At 38.4% G+C, this 22,518-nt stretch overlaps 1 protein-coding gene across 1 annotated transcript in view; it reads left to right on the top strand.

Moving 5' to 3' along the window:
* Window positions 1-22,048, top strand: part of LOC114652825 (glycogen phosphorylase, muscle form) — a 93,612-nt gene extending 71,564 nt beyond the window's left edge. The window contains exons 18-20 of the mRNA XM_051919819.1: window positions 8,849-8,983; window positions 19,568-19,634; window positions 19,920-22,048. Of these exons, the coding sequence (XP_051775779.1) occupies window positions 8,849-8,983; window positions 19,568-19,634; window positions 19,920-20,069 (352 nt within the window). The 3' untranslated portion in view covers window positions 20,070-22,048. The remainder of the gene's footprint in view (window positions 1-8,848; window positions 8,984-19,567; window positions 19,635-19,919) is intronic.
* Window positions 22,049-22,518: the final 470 nt, after the last annotated feature.

The raw sequence follows: 22,518 nt of genomic DNA, 5'->3' as shown, positions 1-22,518 counted from the left end.
CAGTGCGAGATATTATCACAGCAAGAACAGGTTCAGCTTCGCTGTGTTGTGAATTGCCTGGAACACACATTAAATTCCAAAAACACCTTACTGCAATATTTCTGAAAAGGATGTTTAATGATTAAATCCATCAATCCAGGGATGTGTCCATTCCAGCAAGCATTGGGCACAAGGCAGAAACAATCCCTGGACGGAGCCTCAGCTCATTGCAAGGTGAATACAAGCACACACATACACTGGAGTCAATTTAGTTGGACCAAATCCCCAAATCTCCATATCTTTGGAACAAAACTGGAGCACATTGTGGAATCCAAGCAGGGAATATCAGCGACGTGACTCCCTGCGAGACAACAGTGCTACCGCTCTGGCACCATGTCACCCCCATGTGTGTAATTATTAACAGTAGTCATTATTTAAACGAAATTAACAATTTATCTGTAAAATGTAACATACATACTTTAATGCATTTCATCATGAAAGTGATATCAAGTATAAATCTAAAGATTCTAAATTTGGAGAGAACTGGAATATCATACATTTAATGTGTTCTGTGTGGTGATCTATTGCTGCTTGCCGTAGCGATTAAAAACTGGGATGACGTTTATGATGGCCTGCTGTAATGATAAAGTAAACTACGAGGTTAAAGTGGACATTTCAAGATTAAAGCAGAAATTTCCACTATAATCACAAAATACACATTTTCACCTTGTCCTTAATTTTTTTCTCAGTGGCTCAAATACAGTGCTGTAAATTATGTTGCTGTTGTGAAGTTGCAAAAAAAAAAAAAAAAAAGACGGCACAAAAGATGGTATGTAAGATTTTTAAAATGTATTGTGTCATTACAATCGGGAATATGCGACGCTTGAATATAAAAGCACCACAAATGCATCTGTATGTCGGCATTTTGCTTCACCACATCGAACCATTCATCAAACATCGAAGCATGCACATCGATCCCGTAGGATCCTCATAGAGGCTTTCTGTCACATGTAGATAGTAAAGAGAGACTCTGACGTCACGTTCCGACTTTTGGGACAATACCAGCGACTATTTACTGGTACTGCAACTCACACATGCGTCACGTTAATTTCTGAGGACCTGCTCAGAGGACGCATCAAATGAACGCTGGGAACGCGTGGCAGCCATGAAGTATAAACGAGCCATTAGGAGTGGAGAAGTGTACTGGTACAATTGTATAAGAATAAGAATGATGTACAGAACTGTAGTAACTACAAAGGGATACAATCAATCAGCCACAGTATGAAGTTATGGGAAAGAGTAGTGGAAAATGGGTTAAGAAGGGAGTTGATGATTAGGAAGCAACCATATGAATTAATGCCAGAAAAGAGCACTACAGATGTGATGTTTGCTCTGAGGATGTTGATGGAGAAGTATAGAGAAGGCCAAAAGGAGCTGCATTGTGTCTTTGTGGACCTGGAGAAAGCATATGACAGGGTGCCTAGGGAGGAGTTGTGATATTATATGAGGAAGTCAGGAGTGGCAGAGAAGTATGTAAGAGTGGTACAGGATATGTACGAAGGAAGTGAGACAGTGGTGAGGTCTGTAGTAGGAGTGACAGATACGTTTAACGTGGAGGTGGGATTACATCAGGGATTGGCTCTGAGCCCTTTCTTATTTGCAGTGGTGATGGACAGGTTGAGAGAGGAGATTAGACAGAAATCCCCATGGATAAGGATGTTTGTGGATGATATTGTGATCTGTAACAAGAGCAGGGAACGGGTTGAGGAGACCCTGGAGAGGTGGAGATATGCTCTAGAGAGGAGCAGAATGAAGATCTGTAGGACCATGAAAGAATACATGTGTGTGAATGAGAGGAAGGTCAGAGGAATGGTGAGGATGCAGGGAGTAGAGTTGACAAGAGTGGATGAGTTTAAATACTTAGGATAAATAGTACAGAGTAATGGGGAGTGCTGAAGAGAATGCAGGAGAGATGGAGTGGGTGGAGAAGACTGTCAGGAGTGATTTGTGACAGATGGGTACCAGCAAGAGTGAAATGGATGGTCTACAAGATGATAGTGAGACTAGCCATGTCATATGGGCTGGAAACGGTGGCATTGACAAAAAGACAGGAGATGAAACTGGAGGTGGCAGAGTTAAACATGTTAAGATTTGCAGTGGGTATGACAAGGATGGACAGGAAAAGGAATGAGTACATTAGAGGGGTCAGCTCAGGTTGTATGGTTTGGAGACAAAGCTAGAGAGGTGACTGATTGCAGTGGTTTGGACATGTGCAGAGGAGAGATGCTGGGTATATGGGGAGAAGGATGTTAGGGATAGAGCTGCCAGACAAGAGGAAAAGAGGAAGGCCTAAGAGGTTTATGGATGTGGTGAGAGAGGATATGGATGTGGTGGGTGTAACAGAGCAAAATGCAGAGGACAGAAGATATGGAAAAAAAAGTTCCGCTGTGGCGATCCCTAATAGGAGCAGCCACAAGAAACAGAAGAATGCCAAAAACCCCTTAGGGAATAAGGGGTTGAAAAGTATTTCATAAAACCAGAATTGAATTCTCACAATTATTGAGTTTGAACTTTATTGTGAGGCAATATTGTTTCTAGGAATTTGTCTTGATGTTATATCCACAGAGGTAACAAAGGTAAATACAGTTAACAGTACAATATAAGTATAGGACGCCCTTATAACATTATATAGAGCAGCAATGAATAAGTTGCACAAAATAAAATATATTAAACATTTACAATGCAGTGTTACACTCATTCTCAGGAATATATGGTAAGTCTTCATAAAGTATACATAGTTTAGATTGGGTGTAGGTGTTTGGAGATCAGTAAGTAAATGAGGTGAATCAGAGACTATGTTTAGCCAGAGTGACTGTAGTAAGAAAGAAACTATTTATGTGCTGATTGGCTCTTTTTTTCAGTGAGCGGTAACATTTCTGTGGCTATAATAACTGAAAGAAATGGTTTTCCTTTGGGTGGTCTTTGATTTATTTTTCTAGCATGTTTTTTGACCCATGATGTATGCAGATCCTTAACAAGAGTACAGTTTCAGGCCTGTAATCCTTTTATCTGACATATTTCAGTTTATTTTTTGATTAAGTTGGATGCCTTGCCACACCAGATAGTTATGAAGAAAGTGAGGATGCATTCAGTGACTGCTTGTTTTATCATGGAAAAATGTTGGGAGATATCTTGCCTTAAAACATTAAATCCCTTTTCAGATGTGCAGATTCATTTTAATGTGGATGTATGGTATAATGTTTAATTCTCTGTCAATACTTTAGTTTGCCTATTCTTACACTTACTCACCTTTGGGAATATTCAGTTCACATTTACAATTCACTTTCAATCAGGACTACAGTCCTTGCCTTTGCTGTTAGTAACTCCTTCATCTAGGTATGACTGTCACTGTTGCCTTTCTGTTCTCTCTTCCACTCCCTTGATTGACCTTGCTGAAAAAGGAAATTGATTCCTAGCTCTGAATGGTAAAATACAGTAAACTTTCAGGCAGGAAAGGAGGCTTAGTAGGTCTTTTAAGCATTATTCAAATAGAATAATAGAGGGACGGCATGGTGGCGCAGTGGGTAGCGCTGCTGCCTCGCAGTTAGGAGACCCGAGTTTGCTTCCCGGGTCCTCCCTGCGTGGAGTTTTCATGTTCTCCCCGTGTCTGCGTGGGTTTCCTCCGGGTACTCCGGTTTCCTCCCACAGTCCAAAGACATGCAGGTTAGGTGCATTGGCGATCCTAAATTGTCCCTAGTGTGTGTGTGTGTGTGTGTGTGCCCTGCGATGCGCTGGCGCCCTGCCCGGGGTTTGTTTCCTGCCTTGCGCCCTGTGTTGGCTGGGATTGGCTCCAGCGGACCCCTGTGACCCTGTAGTTAGGATATAGTGGGTTGGATAATGGATGGATGGATGTTTATCATGAGTGTCATTTTGCAAGATGACACCATTTTGCTTTTGTTCTTTTATGGTAGCCAGCATTTTGTTTATCCATTTTGTGGATGGTAGGTGTGATCTGAGATATCGTGGCAGCCATGTTATATAAGATGGCTGTATAGTGAATGTGGTGTATGAACTTTATTACAAAAAAATAAAGGAAAGACCTAATGAGAGACTTAGTGACCCTGTAGTTAGGATATAGCGGGTTGGAAAATGGATGGATGGATAAACAAATGCAAAATAAAGTGAGGCAATGCACACCATACAACTTGGTACTGCTAGACATTTCCAAGTGGCTCATTTCTGGTGTCAGCAATAACTCTGAGCATTCTTGATTCCTCTCTTCTCATACCTCCTCTCTTATTTTTCATTTTATTCCCCCTTCTCATTTCTTTTCTTCTACTTTCTTTTTCTTCGCTCTTGTACTGATCTTATAACTCTCTCTGCCCTTATATGAAGTTCATAAAACTAAAAGCATGTTTCCAAAATGACCTGCTTTAGTTTAAACTTTGGACATCATATATTGGAGACAACAGAGCAACATGCTTGTATAATTTAGAATCAATTTATGAACCATACGTGTTTTATAGTAGCAGTTCTGCATTAAACATTTGATTTTAATTAGTTTGAAGGTGCCAAGATGGATGGACTGGTATCCCTACCAGGAGGGAGGGTGGTCCCTTACCCGGACAGGATGGACTAGTGTCCCAGCAGGTTTGGTTGGTCTCTTGGGGCCATGTAGTCCCTCAGAACGCCAGGTGGCAGCATCCCTTGGGTAGAGCTCCCATTTGTCCACCTGCTGGACACCTTGGGAATTATAGTCCCAATGAACAGCCCTGTTGGAGTATGTGTGTGCCGCTAGAGGGAGCTATGGGCAAAGGACTCACACATTTTAAGGAGATTCCACCTGACCTGGAAGTGCTTCCAGGTTGTGACCATGTGGTACTAGAAGTACTCCCAGGTCTGGCATAAAAGAAGCCACTCAACCTCATCCAGGCGAGTTGGAGTCGGGAAGAATAGGTCGAGACTTGCCCTGAAGGAGTAGAGGAAAATTGCTATTGAATCATGCTTGTGAGTATTTATTTTGGAGAATGAACCTGCAAAAGTATTGTAATAAAATTTCATTTGATTTGAACCCTTGATTACCTTCAAGTACTTGTGTCTGGGGTTCTGGGATGCCCCCATTTGGTCACAGATACTGTCAGGTCTAGAGACGGAAAGTAGTTGTCTTTTCAGCATCATGATAAAATCTTTTAATGTGAAAGTTTTTAAACTTTGGTACTACTTCAGTTTCTCCAGAAATGTATACACTTGGATTACACCATCCTGATCTCTTTCATCTTCAGTTTATATCAAATGCTGTTAGTCACCCTTTTTTAAAGACTAAGGATGCTAGAGCTTGGTTGTTTACTGTCAGACAATGTATTATAGGGGTCCTTCTGCACTCATGGGGTCACTCTCATGTTAGGTTATTTTTAGGACTTGTGAAGTAAATTGACACTGGCACTGGCGCTCATCAGTTAACGGAGGACTGTAGAGCAGAGGAACCATGTCAATAGACCTCCATTTAATATTGTCTTGACTAAAGTGACTTGATTTTCTATGTCAGCTGCCAGGAAAGAAAACATGATCCTATTTCCTGAACATTTTTTCTTTTGTATTTAGAGTATGTGGCTTGACCTCCACTTTCCATTGTATACAGCCTATTTTTTATTTCTGCAGCTTACCAGGACATATCTGTTTTCAAGTGTATTTCATCTTTATGGGATGGATTTTTTTTATGATCTGCACTTTTCTAGTAGCCCCAGCTGACATCTGTAGGTTATGTACGATATGCACTGGTAAAAAAAGAGTGCATACTGACCCTGTGGTACACAATCTCTGAGAAGCATAAAATATACAGCCTGGTCTCTGAGCGACCATCAGTAGCAAATATTTTTCAAAGTGAAAAATAATGTCCTCCCAGTGCCAGGCTAGCAACTATGTCAACTTTAGGTGACACCTTTTTAGGAAGATGGAAGTGGTATCTCAAATAATTACAACCAGAAGAACAACAAAATATAAATAAACTAACCATCTTGATTTATCAGTATGCTGCTGCTGAAGAATGTGAATTTCCCATTGGGATTAATAAAGTATCTATCTATCTATCTATCTATCTATCTATCTATCTATCTATCTATCTATCTATCTATCTATCTATCTATCTATCTATCTATCTATCTATCTATCTATCTATCTATCTATCTATCTATCTATCTATCTATCTATCTATCTATCTATCTATCTATTTATTTATATCAGCATTTAGGTAAACCCGCATTAGGGTTCACAGATTTTTCAATATTTCTACCCACCTAAATAAAAAGCACAAGTGTCTGTGCGTCCACCCGATTGGTATGTCTCTGTCATTCCAAAAGATGGCACATCTCAAACATTTTTAGTAATAAAATGCATTGCGTTTGACACTTCAATAGATGGTGCATCACAAGCACTAACTAGCACTGCTTTTACAAATCTGATACCAAATAACATACAACAGACATTTCATGGTGCAGTACAAATGTTAATGCTGAGGTCTACATTGATTATTTAGAATTCAAACCCATTTTAGATGGGTAGCACAGCTAGTTATTGCATATTAATAATTATGTGATTCCACATCCTATACAGATAGGTCCATAGCCCCATATGGACATATGACTGACAAGCTGTTCCATAGCTGGGTGGGAGCAGTTCCCTCATTATTTCATTAAGTATTAAGCAGGTAAGAAGTCTTGAGGAACTGTGAACTGTGGTCACTGTGAACTCTCAATGTGAGGTCCAAAGAGCTGTTCATGCAAGTAAAAACAGGCCATCATTAGGCTGAGAACACAAAACAAACCCTTCAGAGAGATAACAGAAACACCAGGAGTGGTCAAATCAACCATTTGGTACATCCTTAAACAGAAGGAACACACTGGTGAACACAGTAACACCAGAAGGTTTGGAAAACCAAAGAAGACAGCTGTGCTAGATGATTGCAGAATTCTATCCTTGATGAAGAAGAACCCCTTCACAACACTTAGCCAAACCAAGAACACTCTAAAGGAGGTAGACCTATCGTTGCCTAAGTCTACAATCAAGAGAAGATTTCATGAAAGTAAAGACAGATGGTTTACCATGAGGTGCAAACCACAGTAAATCTCAAGCATAGGAAGGGCAGATTAGACTTTGCCAAAAAACATTTTTTTAAAGCCTGTCCAGTTCTGGAACAGTTTTCTTTGGATAAAAGAAACCAAGATCAATATATACCAGACTGTTGGAAAGAGAAGAGTATGGAGAAGAGAAGAAATAGCTCATGATCCAATGAATACCACATCATCTGTGAAACTTGGTGGAGGCAATGTTATGGCATGGGCATACATGACTGGCAATGGAAGTGGGTCATTGATGTTTACTGATGATATGACTGTTTGAAGAAGTTGCTGGATAAATTGTGAAGTGTACAGGGTTATGCTATCAGCTCAGATTCAGACAAATGCTGCAGAACTGACAGGACGACGCTTTATAGTACAGATGGACAATGAGCAAAAACATACTGCGAAAGCAAATGCAAAGAAGTGGAATATTCTTCAATGGCCAAGTCAATCAACTGATCTCAACCCAACTGAACATGCGTATCACTTGCTGAAGACAAAACTGATGGCAGAAACTCTAACGAACAAGCAGCACCTGAAGACAGCTGCTGTAAAGGCCTGGCAAAGAATCAGTAGGGTGGAAACCCAGCACTAGGAAATGGCCATGCATTCCAGACTTCAGGTAGTCATTGACTGTAAAGGATTTTCAACCGAATATTGAAAATGATTGGTATATTTATGATTATGTTAAGTTTGCCCAAATACTGTTGAGCCCTGAAAATAAAAATGTCTGTCTTTCCTAAACAGCTAATAAAAGATTTTTGCTAAAACCCTTGAATTAAAGCTGAAAGTCTATACTTCAAGCACATAATGATTGCTTTATTTCATATTCATTGTGGTGGCATACAGAAGCAAAATTATGAAAATTGTGTCACTGTCCAAATACCTATGGACCTGAGCGTACTGTGATAGAATGTGATTATATGTCAAACACATAGCACCTGAAAAAGAGTGGAGATTTTGATTTAGAATAGAAATGCATTCTTGTCTGTTTTTTAATTTTAATTTTTAAGTAGACCTGACCAATGACAGTAAGAGAAAAACCACCTTGTTAATTAGCTGCACTGAATGTGTATGAAGTGGAATCTGTCCTTTGGATAACTGCATTGAAAAAAGGTGATGCATTTAAGTTATAGTGAAAATAATCCTGTAATCCTAAGAAGTAATCAGGAAAAAGTAACAACATCTGAGTGTTAGTCTGGTAACATTCTGAAAAGTAACTGTCAAAAATGATATAAATGTTAAGGGGGAAGAACATGTTAATGTATTCTAAGCAAAGCATGAGTACTGTATCTAATTCAGTGGATTGTTTATCTTGCGGAGTTAGCACAGGGGATTTCTTTCTGTTAAACCTCTTATAGAATTAGATATGTGATCCACATTATTGTTTACATGGACAAACGAAAGGTTACTTTGAGGTTGTAATGCTGGGGTTTAAATAGTTAGAAATCAAGGTAAAAATGGTAAGGACAATATAGAAAGTTGTATAAAATTAGGAAAATTGAATAAAGATGTTACTTTTCTGTTTCACTGTATTTCTTCATGCTTTACATGCTGAGCTTCTCATACTTAATTTATACTTTTATTCAGTCATCTTAACCTTTTACGGCATGTCTGGTTGTAGTGGATTTATCACTTCAAGCCAGCTTTTGTAATTGCATAAATGTAAAGGAGTTATTAAACAGATATATGCGTATTTAATTAGCCAATTTTTCCCCTAGTTCTGAAATGTATTGTTTTTACTCATTTTGCAGATACAATGCTAAGGATTACTATGACCGCATCCCAGAATTAAAGCAAGTCATCGACCAGATTGGCAGTGGATTCTTCAGCCCCAAACAGCCAGATATGTTCAAGGACATCTACAATATGCTCATGTTTCATGACAGGTACAAAAGATAACTGTCACTTCAGATAGTCATCATTTACTGAGTTAGAATGATGCATGTGGCTGACATATGTCGGTCATGTTCCACTTAATATACTGTGACAGAATGTTTTTGGGCCGCTATATGCAATCATTATAACCTCATAGTCAGAACAATATTGGTGTAGGGTCAGAATATACATCAAATAACCTTATGAAAGGTTGACTAATTTGTAGGTATGATAATTCAAGACCTTGATTGAAAATATAATTTAAGATAGTCAAAACTTTTTACAGTTGAGTTTTTTCCATTTGCTATTTATTATTAAAGAAAAAAATTAAATAAATGAAAATGATCAATGTCTCCTACATGTAATACAAAGCCAAATGTCACACATAATGCTTGTATAATGTATAGTAGAGCTTTTACAAATAAAGTGAGTACTGCTGTGCCGATTTCTGGAGAACTATCTGACATATGAAAAGCTATCTTACACCGAAATCAATGAGTTCATAACTATCCAGTTCATTGGCAAACACCAATAACAGAACAGCAATTCACACAACAAAAGATGACACTCAAACAGAAAATTGGTTTAAAAAGGGAGAAAAAATATGTACCCTTTAAAATAGGAGGATGAGGTTTGAATGTCACAAAAACATTTTTGTCAATAAACTATAAAAATGGTTTGCCAGCAGGTTTACTAGAATAAACATGGAAGTCCCACAGCATTAGCTCATTATTCAGGCATACCTCATAAAAAATAAATACCACATAGTAGAAAGTATGCATTCATGTGACATAACATTCAGCTGCTCTAAGTAAAAATAAAACAAAAATCTATTGATGATCAGTAGAGGTTCACAGGCTTAGATCTGGGGCAAAATCTTATTAAAGGAATTAAGGATTATTAGATCATATTACAGTGGAACCTCGGTTCACGACCATAATTTGTTCCAAAACTCTGGTCGTAAACCGATTTGGTCGTGAACTGAAGCAATTTCCCCCATAGGATTGTATGTAAATACAATTAATCCGTTCCAGACCATACGAACTGTATGTACAGTGCATCCGGAAAGTATTCACAGCGCATCACTTTTTCCACATTTTGTTATGTTACAGCCTTATTCCAAAATGGATTAAATTCATTTTTTTCTTCAGAATTCTACACACAACACCCCATAATGACAACATGACAAAAGTTTAGTTGAGGTTTTTGCAAATATATTAAAAATAAAAAAACTGAGAAATCACATGTACATAAGTATTCACAGCCTTTGCTCAATACTTTGTCGATGCACCTTTGGCAGCAATTACAGCCTCAAGTCTTTTTGACCCTAACCCTAACCCTAATATGATGCTACAAGCTTGGCACACCTATCCTTGGCCAGTTTCGCCCATTCCTCTTTGCAGCACCTCTCAAGCTCCATCAGGTTGGATGGGAAGCGTCGGTGTACAGCCATTTTAAGATCTCTCCAGAGATGTTCAATCGGATTCAAGTCTGGGCTCTGGCTGGGCCACTCAAGGACATTCACAGAGTTGTCCTGAAGCCACTCCTTTGATATCTTGGCTGTGTGCTTAGGGTCGTTGTCCTGCTGAAAGATGAACCGTCGCCCCAGTCTGAGGTCAAGCGCTCTGGAGCAGGTTTTCATCCAGGATGTCTCTGTACATTGCTGCAGTCATCTTTCCCTTTATCCTGACTAGTCTCCCAGTTCCTGCTGCTGAAAAACATCCCCACAGCATGATGCTGCCACCACCATGCTTCACTGTAGGGATGGTATTGGCCTGGTGATGAGCGGTGCCTGGTTTCCTCCAAACGTGATGCCTGGCATTCACACCAAAGAGTTCAATCTTTGTCTCATCAGACCAGAGAATTTTCTTTCTCATGGTCTGAGAGTCCTTCAGGTGCCTTTTGGCAAACTCCAGGCGGGCTGCCATGTGCCTTTTACTAAGGAGTGGCTTCCGTCTGGCCACTCTGCCATACAGGCCTGATTGGTGGATTGCTACAGAGATGGTTGTCCTTCTGGAAGGTTCTCCTCTCTCCACAGAGGACCTCTGGAGCTCTGACAGAGTGATAATCGGGTTCTTGGTCACCTCCCTGACTAAGGCCCTTCTCCCCCAATCACCTCAGTTTAGATGGCCGGCCAGCTCTAGGAAGAGTCCTGGTGGTTTCGAACTTCTTCCACTTACGGATGATGGAGGCCACTGTGCTCATTGGGACCTTCAAAGCAGCAGAAATTTTTCTGTAACCTTCCCTAGATTTGTGCCTCGAGACAATCCTGTCTCGGAGGTCTACAGACAATTCCTTTGACTTCATGCTTGGTTTGTGCTCTGACATGAACTGTCAACTGTGGGACCTTATATAGACAGGTGTGTGCCTTTCCAAATCATGTCCAATCAACTGAATTTACCACAGGTGGACTCCAATTAAGCTGCAGAAACATCTCAAGGATGATCAGGGGAAACAGGATGCACCTGAGCTCAATTCTGAGCTTCATGGCAAAGGCTGTGAATACTTATGTACATGTGCTTTCTCAATTTTTTTATTTTTAATAAATTTGCAAAAATCTCAAGTAAACTTTTTTCACGTTGTTATTATGTGGTGTTGTGTCTAGAATTCTGAGGAAAAAAATGAATTTAATTCATTTTGGAATAAGGCTGTAACATAACAAAATATGGAAAAAGCGATGTGCTGTGAATACTTTCCGGATGCACTGTAAATATATATATTTTTTAAGTTTTTAAGCACAAATATAGTTATATAAACCAGAGAATGCACAGCGTAATAGTAAACTAAATGTAAAAACATTGAATAACACTGAGAAAACCTTGAACAACAGAGTAAACTACCACTGCAATAGTTCGCTCTATAGCGCTACTAACCGCTGGCTAAAAACACTTTTTTTTAATGAGTTTTAAGCACAGGGAAAAAAATGAACATTTGAAAAATCCGTAATTTAATAAACCACCAAGAAAAGTAACATTGCAACAATGTACGCTACGAACCGATCGCTGTAAACAGAAATGAAAACAAAATCAAGCCCAGTGCATTCTTTAACTGCTTTCCTACCTTATGCGTCCAGCTCTCTCTCTCGCGCTGCCTTTGTGTGTGCGTCTGTCTCTCTCGCGCTGCCTGTGTGTGTGTGTGTGTGTGTGTGTGTGTGTGTGTGTGTGTGTGTGTGTGTGTGTGCATGCGTGTGTGTCTTGCTCTCTCGCTCTCTCTCTCTTGCTCGCTGCACAGGAATCGCACAGGGAGAGACTGAATATGTACAAACCGAAAGGGAAACTGGCTTGTTCGTATACCGAGTGTGTGGTCGTGACCCGAGGCAAAAGTTTGGTGAACTTTTTGGTCATAAACCAATTTGTACGTGTACCGAGACGTTTGTGAACCGAGGTTCCAGTACTTTTTATTTATTGGGATTGTAAGTCTCTTATTAGGTGACAAAGAATGCAATTCTAAATAGTTAAGTGCTATCTGAAAAGAGACAATCATGTCTTTATTTTCTGTATCATCAAGCCATAGACATGTCTAGTCACACCAGATTAGAAAATCATCCTCAACTGGACCAAAATACATTTCATTCTCATTAAGTCATGCTGTCATCTTCAAATTGTAAAATGTATTTATTGTCTTATTTACTTTGCCATCTATTCATATGCAAAATTGAATACAAGTAAACAGACACACACCCATGGAGCCCTAACTGACAACAACAGCCTGTCAGACAGGCAGCCATTTATGTTCACTTTTCTTTAACTGGGTACTGTCTGTTAAAATTGTCAGCTACACATTCCACTAAGTTCAAATCTAGATAAGCTGTTCTGTAAGAGGGTAGGCTTGAATGATATCCAAAGCAGATAAGCAGTCCAAACATATTGCTTCAGCATGTGTCTTCACACCATTCAACCTATTATTAAAAACTATGTAGTAAAGTCGCAGTTGGACTCTGTTCCCCATAGGCCTGGAAGGCTTCTAGTGAATTTTGTGTGTTCCGTATCTGCTCCAGTACCCAATTTTAAAATGATTGCTGGTATCTTTTTATCTGACATATTTTCATCAATAATTTGACCCTATAGTTGATTAAGCAATAACCCTCTGCCAGAATTTGACAGAACAGAACACTTTTTATAACTCCCCATACATTAATGCAGCACAACGTCTACATCTGAATGGGTTTAATGATACAGTCTTGATGAGGCAACATTTGTAGCCTGGTCAGAAATGCATGGCTTTGGCTTTTAAGGTCAAAGGACAACGAATGACTGTCAAACATCTCTGCTTAAAGGGCAGACTGACCTTTAATTAGCAACTCCTATGTTCTTTCACACCTCTTTCTTAGCCCAGGTCATGTACAGTGCCTGTCCAAAATGTCAGAGAGGTCACCCTGAATCTTCTGTTTCAAAGATTTGTTATTCATAATTACAGCAGTAACCCTCTCTGTTAATGGAATGCCAGCTATTAAGGGTTTAATGTCTATTGTAAAGTATTTCTAATATAGTTAATGTAACAACTTTAAGTCATTTAAAAATGCTGTAGACTTTAAGAGGAGGCTTTAATGGCCATAATGCAATTGATTGAGCATGATTACGAACTTAAATATGAATCTCACTAGTGCTTCAGATCTACAGAAGAGTGATTTACTAGGACCTCTTAACCATTTTGGACAGATGTCCCCAAGGACCAGGAGTTAGAAAACTGGTCTTAAATTGTGAGAGATTTTTTATTTAGATCAATTGCATGCTTTAGTAGTACAAAATATGTTGGTCAAGCATACCAAAAGGAAACAAGATCAGAAACATCAACCACATTTAATCACATGGTCTTTGCCTTTATGTTGTTTACCAGCAATTTCTTAAAAGCTTTAGTGAAAACCATCACTAAGAATGAGAGTATATGACATCAAGTACCAAATTTAGACAGGAAATGGTTTTGATAAAAGTGCTGTAGCTCCTGGAGTTTGGTGGTGTATTACATGGTGTTCTTTTTCACTTGCTAGTTGCTTTAATGCAGTTATGTACTGTTAATTTCAGACTTGTAAAAGTGAGTATCTAGCAGTGACAAAGGTACTGAGCTGATCTCATGCTTCACACATGTCTGCTAACTAAATATAAAACAGTTTAACTAATGTTGTAAGGGTGGCAGTGTGGCACAAGAGGAAAACGGCTCATATCTTGTCGGGTCACTTGCACAAAGTGGGCTTTTTCTTGTCCTTTTTGTGTAGTTTTATCTCGGGCTTTGAATGCTCTATGCTTTCCAAGTAGAACTGCACTCTGCACTGTCACTTGGTACAGCTTGTATTTCTCTTGCGTAGTGTGAGGACATTCTTATTTAATCGTTTCCTCCAGATGTTAATACAAAAAAAAAAAATTGTGTAATTTGTTGCGACCTAGGCCACAGCTCTCCTGAAACCCCAAATGCATGATGTGATTGCAGAAAATAAATGAATGAATATTTCTTATTTAAGGCAACAATAGCCCAGTGGAATTAACATTTAACAATTATAAGATATCTGTCAATTGATCATAACAGAAACTGAATTAGCTTCTGTACAATCATTAAAAATGGCCTCAATTTGTGTTTCAGACTTTTTTTTATTTATTATGAAGTGCCTGTTTATGTTACAAAAACGGTGTCAGTTTCCAGGCTATTGGGATTTCACATCAGGTCTGAACATTTCATGACTCAATTTGCACCCACTAGATGGCAGTACTACATTTGCTATATCCTGTAAATCTGTGTAATGTCTGCTGTACCCATAAAAAGTATTCACCCCCTTGGAAATTTCCACATTTTTTTCTTATACAACATTGAAACACAGTCCATTTTATTAGGTGCTTTTGATAACTGATCAACAGAAAAAGACTTTTTAATGTCAAAGCGAAAACAGATCTCTGCAATATCCATCCATCCATCCATTATCCAACCCGCTATATCCTAACTACACGGTCATGGAGGTCTGCTGGAGCCAATCCCAGCCAACACAGGGTGCAAGGCAGGAAACAAACCCCGGGCAGGGCGCACCAAGCACACACTAGGGACAATTTAGGATCGCCAGTGCACCTAACCTGCATGTCTTTGGACTATGGGAGGAAACTGGAGTACTCGGAGGAAACCCACGCAGACACGGAGAGAACATGCAAACTCCACGCAGGGAGGCAGCAGCGACACCACTGCGCCAATAAAATAATTACAAATAAAAGCAAACTGAGTAGCTGATGAGATATGCATTCAGCCCTTGTAACATGACACTCCTAAACCATCACCAGTACTTCCAGTTGGTTTTAGAAATCATATAATTAGTTCAGTGGAGACCACTGTCTGTATGTAAGGGGTTTCCACTCACTGTAGTCTAAATGTACCTGACAGTCCACCTTGTGGTGAGTCAATATTGTCGCCTGACATACACTATCACAAGGGGATTAAAAAGTCGGCCACTGAGCATCCCCTGGAGTGAATTAAATCAGTCATAAAAAATGAAGAGAGTATGGCACATCTGTAAATCTGCCTAGAACAGGCCATCCTCAAAAACAGACTGATTGTGCAAATTAACAGACTAGGGAGGGAAACCACCAAAAAGAAAGTAACTAAAGAGTAAGCCAAGTTAAAAAGTAAGTAAAGAAGACGTTATAAGCCACAGTGGCTCAGAATGGAGAAGAGACAACAACAGTTGCCCAGATGCTTTACTAGTCACAGCTTTATGGGAGTGTGCTAAAGAGAAAGCCACTATTAAAAAAATGCACGTGACATCTTGTCTAGCGTTTTCCAGAAGGCACACGGGAGATTCTGACGTCAGCTAGAAATAGGTTCTGTGGTCTGATGGCACCAACGTTGATCTTTTTGGCTATCCGACTAAACAGCACAGCACATTACGAGAGATGCACCTTTCCCATATTTATAGGGTTTTCTTCTGTTGATCAGTGTCAAAAATGGCAAATTATAATCATTGTACCTCAATGTTGTATAATGATAAAGTGTAAAAACTTTGGGGGGGGGGGGGGAGTTACTTTTTATAGGCACTTTAGCTTCTGTCATGAGTCGATGCCTTTGGCTTACTTGGTAGAGAGAGTTTTCTTTTCATTTCCATACAACAAAAGAGCAAGCGCTTGTGCACAATTACATGGCCTCAAGTGTTAGTTTTCTGCCAATGGTAATTAAAAAATGAGTACTTCAGATTTTATGTTTACTTAGAGTCTAATGATTTGCAGGATTATTTACTCAGATTTAGACTGTGTGACATTTATTATTACAATGAAATAAATCTGTTTATGTGTGTATTATTTGCCTGTTTAGCCAATGTTTTATGCAGTTTATTTTTGTTTGTTTATCTTAAGAAATATTTTACTTTTTACCTGGAATTATGAGGGGCTGGTAGCAGTACAGCCTACAAAGATGGCACATCCAGTTTTAGTATCTATCTATCTAAATGAGGCATTTAGCTGTTCACCAACACACACTAAATTAAAAATGTTTGCATGGTTGCCAGGCTGGTAGCACAGCATTTTTTGATAAGAAAATAAGCAGCTAATTAGCTTGACACTTCCGACAGTGTTGTCATATGCGTAGTAACATGAAATGCAAGGTTTGTGAAGGAAATTCTGCAACAACAAGTATTATGAACGTTATTTCAAATGCCAGATACTCTTAATCATTAACTTGAATGTGGAAATTATGGTTTATTAATTACTGACAACACACCCCAATTACTAGTGGCATTTCTGGTCAGGGTGTACCACTATTTTCCCATAAGCATGGAACAAGATTGTGAAATATTAGGGTAACTTATTAATAAATTTCAGAATTAAACCACTGTGCAGATTGTTCTGTGCTTACTACGGATGCCAAGTGTCCAGATACATTAACCTAAAACAGGACACAGTCAAAGTCGTCATTCGTTGCTCGAATATCCAGCAAATATGAGTCCATGACTAAGCTGTATTTTTTTTATTGCTTTTTGTATTTTGCAAATAATTAACTTTTGCTGTTGGAGGTGTGACACCTGGAAAACTGCACTAAATTATTTGTTAATAGCCATTTTTTTTTTATTAATGCAAAACTTTTTAAGCCTAACATTATTAACTGCCATTTTATTGACATCAGATTCCATTTGGCATTTCTAGCAAGATGAACTCCTGTAGAGGAAATTAGTAACACCCTAAAGTTTCCGCAGTCAAACGGTTTACAATGTTATTGCATTATAATCCTTTGTCAAAGTGAAGTGCTCCCATTGAATGGGCTATGGGTATGTGTAAGAGAATTGGCACGAGTTTCTTCATCAACTACAAAAGTAGGCGTTTGGCAATGGCGCACCAGAGGTATATTTGCCATCACACAAATGCGTTTTCCACCATGTTGGAGTAAAGGCTAAGCTACCATTTTAAAAATGCCTTTGTCTACCCACCATCAGTTAGTAAAAAGTGGAAATGTTATCACATATCACAGAGCGGCTCTCCAGCCAGCTTGTATTATTTTTCCTGTTCTTATAAATTCTTTGAATTGTGTTGTTGAGAATTACGGCAGTGAAATAGCTACTTGAAAACTTGAGTTTTATTACCTGTCATTTTGTTTGAGACTTTAGTACATTATATTTAAATGAACACTTACTGCCATGTATACACTTTCAGTACCTACAGTACCTAATGCTGAGATGTTAAAACCGCAGTTTACAGTATTGTTAAATTAGACATATGATAAACTATAACTTCAGAATATCTGATTTGTGGAAACAAAAGACTTAACAGCTAAGTATAGGATATGGTTTAATCTTTCATTAAATAATTTAGATATTTTAGAGAACATATTTAAACATCAAGCTATGTATCACTTATCATCTTTAGGGCAACTGATATCAGGATAAGACTTTAAACACATAGTTCTTCATTGTTATTATAAAAAACTGTATCATCTTTATCATAAACTCCCATCTTTATATTAAAAACAGAACTGTTCTTTTTTAAAAATACATTCCAATGTGAGCCTTATTTTATAGCATTACCAGGAATAACCAGGGTCCTAATCCATCCTTTAAATGTAGCTTCCTTTGGGAGATGCACTGTGTGGTATGCAGTGCAGCTGCAAAATGATGGAGTGCAGGGAGAAACGCTATCACTCAGCCTTCTCTACTTTAGGGAAGGGAAATCTGCACGCAAATAACACAAAGCCAAACTACTGTATACTGGGGGGAAAAAAAAACGAGAATTCATCTTCCCCTGTATAAAAAGTGTAAGGAGTGACAGCCTTCATGGACCCACAAAGGGAGTTATGTATATGGCAGTTGGGGAAAGTACAGTGTGCTCTTAAAGTGTATGTACTGTAATGCATAAAACCTATAATGCAAAAAAGCACCTACTGTAATCAAACCTGTATGTCCATATAAAACAATTCATCTCCACCCAGAGGACAGATATTGTTGAAATTGGGCACACATATTTTTCAAGGACATTTTCTGGGAAGGTTCAATTTTCATTGAGCTGTCTTAATTATGGCACAGTGTACAAAGTTTTGAAATTTCAAACTCTCCGATTAAAAAGATTTGGTGAAAAATTGTCTCTTAAAAAAAAGAAACATTCCATGCAACTTCATTTAAGGATTACTTCACTTCACTTGTATACTTAGTGCATTTTCCTCATTTACTCGTCAGACTCCTGGCGGCAAAACAAATCCTCAAAACAAGTTAGTCAGGTGCTGGGAAAAGCCTGCACATACATCTATAAATAAATATAAGAGGAAATAAATTGCACAATTTGTCAAGTGAATAAATACGTATTCAATATTTATGTTATACTAAAAATCCCCTCCGTGTTGCATTATCTGCACATTACAATGATTCTGCATTTCTCTAACACTATAATGTATTGGTAAAGCTGCAGATCAGCTCTTCATCATGGTCTGAAGCATCTAACATTTATATCTTGGGATTTAAACATATTTTAACTTTTTGGATGCTCCTTTTAAAAATTGAATATTTAAGAAAGTTGAATTAAAATTTGTCATAGATCCTTCACAACGAGCAACTAACAATAAGACATCAATTGATGCCATTTCTATGTACCTTGAATTGGACTCTGCAGTATATGAAAACTACTGAGCCACCATAAGCCTATTAGGGCTACATTTAAACTGCATGATATCATAAAGTATAATTTAAAAAGCATATTTTTATGTAATCTGCCAACACATTCTTGTATTCTATTATTGCTGTAAATTTTGAATCTAACTGTTACAAAACAATTAAAACTTCTTTAATGAAGTAAGTAAAAAATATATAAAATGCTTCAACTATCATATCAGTTAACCAAGTCCACAAACACGCCCGAATGTTACTCCATGCATGCATTGTCTAACTTTTTCTAAATTTCTGATTAACCAAGGACATTCTAAAACAAAATTGAGAGGTACCACGTGTGACCTGCGGTGGGCTGGCACCCTGCCCGGGGTTTGCTCCTGCCTTGCGCCCTGTGTTGGCTGGGATTGGCTCCAGCAGACCCCCGTGACCCTGTGTTAGGATATAGCGGGTTGGACAATGACTCACTGACTGACCACAAGTGATCTTGTCTTTGCTAATTGCCCAAATGTTAATGATTTCTTGACTTTCTGCTTATCTTCAGGTTTAAGGTGTTTGCAGATTATGAAGCATACATCAAGTGCCAGGAGTCAGTGAGCGCACTTTATAAGGTGAGTAGATGAAAAAGGCCGAAGCATTCCCTTTGAAGTCAAATGTCCTGATTTCTTTTTTTATTGAATGCTATGGCAATAAATGGACACCATCCCTGTGTTTAGCATGCACAAAATGGATTGATATTTGAACACATCTCTTACTACTTCACTGAAATATTAGTGGTGAATGCTAAAACAATACAGCCAATGGTGCCAGTAGGACATCTTTAGGCTTCTGCATAAATGTTTTTTAAAAAAACGTCCCAGATATTAATTGTTTCCTTTTTGTTTCTCATTTACCAGAACACCAAAGAGTGGACCAAGAAGGTAATCCACAACATTGCTGGCTCTGGCAAATTCTCTAGTGATCGCACTATTGCGCAATATGCAAGGGAAATCTGGGGTGTGGAGCCCCACATGTCTAAGTTGGCTGCTCCTGATGACCCCCGCTAATCATTTAGCTCTTATCTGCACCCTGCTTCGCGAAGATCGACTTGGGATTCTGCATATCATGAAAAGAAGACAACAAACTTTGTTGATTTTGGTTGTTTTGTAAAATTGCAATGTTGCGTCAAGAGACTGTTCTTATCCCTTTTTAAAGGAAGCATCAAATTACTGCCACCTGCTGGCTGAATGGTATTGAACATTAATAGGATCAATGTCATGGTTTTTGAGATCAGCCACAAAGTGACCTGGCTATGCCAGATTCAAGAATACCTTTTTGGAATTATTTTGTTTTTAAGTAGGAAAATGAATCTGTTTCTTAAATAGATAAATCTACATTTAGTTGGTGCTAAAACTGGTCAGTTATGGATGACATGTACCTTTAATAATGTCCAGTATAGACAGCCTTCAGACATACGACATATTTATATAAAATATACATTCATTAAATCCTTTTAATTACTAATAACAAGTAATCATTGTTTAAAAGTTGTAAAAAAATGACACAACAATTAAAAAAGGAGTGTGAGGATTGTTCTATCAGCCAGCAGGATTGTAGTGATAAAATGCTTCTTTTTTTTAAGCGACAAAATTCACGGTGCTTTTCGCTTGTGTGAGATAGGTCATTTTTATTGTTCATTAATGGCTGAAATAAGGATTTGCACATTGTTTTAGTTTCCTACTCTTTATTTGTCCCATTGCATCTAATGCCCCCCCACCCCCCATATTATGACACTTCTCGTTATGGTTAAGCAGGTAAGCTTTGATAAAACTGTTTTCTCCTCTGGAAATGGCTTAACAGATGGCTCTGGCTGACCCCCTCTTCTCTGCCTGCACACTGGCACAGAGGATACTCAAATGCCAAGGTGATAGCTGCCAAAATCAGTAGGGCTGACAGATCTTGTCCTACACAGAACACAGCAAAACACAGCTGTGAGTTTACCTCAGTGATCATAAGCTAAAAAGGTTGCTTACTGAACACATCTGCTTCAGTTAACCTTTCGCTGGCAGACATGTCTCTGTTCCATCTGTCCTGTAAAGGCCGTTAGACCTAATGTTTCAAGTCATTTTTTGTTATTGTGTCTGTTGTAGCAGGAGAAAACACTTGCCAGGGAATGTGAGAATCTGTTACTTTGTCTGCACAATGGACGCACTGTTAGGCAGTTCATCCCTTCCGAAGCATGCATTTCCAAATTCTCCTTATTGTATAGGTATTAAAAGAACAATACTGATTTATTAATCATGGCTTCCACAGAATGTAATTAGCCGAGAGTAAACCTTGATGTCTGAAATCCCTTAATGTATGCCTTAAAATTTGGCTGACACTTCCTAACTGTGGAGATTGTATGGCACACATATGCTTTATGAAGATTTAAAAATTCAAGTACATTTTTTATGTATGTAATTATACATTATGTTTCCAAACAGTGTGCAAGGACAGATATGCAATCATGAAGGTAATGAATGTGTAGTATTTCTTGGTAGACCTTGGGTTATGTCCTTTGAGTTGTATTCCCCAGAGCAGTAGTAAAGCTCAACAAGAACAAAACCTTGAGAAGAGAGTAGACATCTCCAGAGTTCAGAAACTCCTCCAAAGACATTTTGACAGATACAGATGTCCTTTTTATGACTGTAATTCTCCATAAGATTCAACAATTACAAAACTGGTCAGGGAGTTGTCATGGCCGTGTTAGCTGGCTGTTTTACCAAATACTTTCAAAAACCTTCTAGCCGGCAACCGTCCATGATTTAGGATACATTTAAAGTCCCACTCTTTGTTGACGCTGCCTTTATCTTATCTGCTGCTATGACCGTTATGTTCAGTGTTATGAATGGTACTTTTAGGTGAACCCTTTTGGTCCGTTGGTTCTTGTGCCCATACAATACTCGGAGGAAATGCCGGCTAATGGAAGACATTAAGGTTTCTTGAACTAATTAAGACAATGTAATAATATATGAACATTACATGAAAATAAATTTTAAAATATGACATTGTTATTATTCATGGTGGTTATTATTTGTGAGTGTTTTGGATTTATTTAGAGATGATGATAGGAGGGCCAGTTGAATTCAGATTATTTGAATAATAAAATGACATTAATGCAGCAACAAACAGTAAAGAGAGAGAAAGTGAGAAACCTTTGAATTTTTGCTGTCGTTTCCTGCCAGCCTGTCTCTTTGGCAGCACCTGACTGTTTCCTGCATTGTGCTTCAATCAAAGCTTTCTTACCCCTAAGGCACATTACAGGCATACCTCAGTAGGTTGTGGTGTAAGTCAGTTATATTAAATGCATAGTGAACATACGAGGGGAAAAAAGTGGTTGTAAATTTCAACTTTCTGATTTATATTTCTAGGTTTTGTTTCCTTTCAATTTGCATTAGCACTTAACCTGCCTGTGCTGTTTTTCTGCTTTTGCTGCAAGTCATTTTATATCCTTTAGGAGTGACGAGCAGAACA

This window comes from Erpetoichthys calabaricus, chromosome 1 (genome assembly GCF_900747795.2).
Source record: "Erpetoichthys calabaricus chromosome 1, fErpCal1.3, whole genome shotgun sequence".
NCBI lineage: Eukaryota > Metazoa > Chordata > Cladistia > Polypteriformes > Polypteridae > Erpetoichthys > Erpetoichthys calabaricus.
This window is presented reverse-complemented; position numbering and strand designations above follow the sequence as displayed.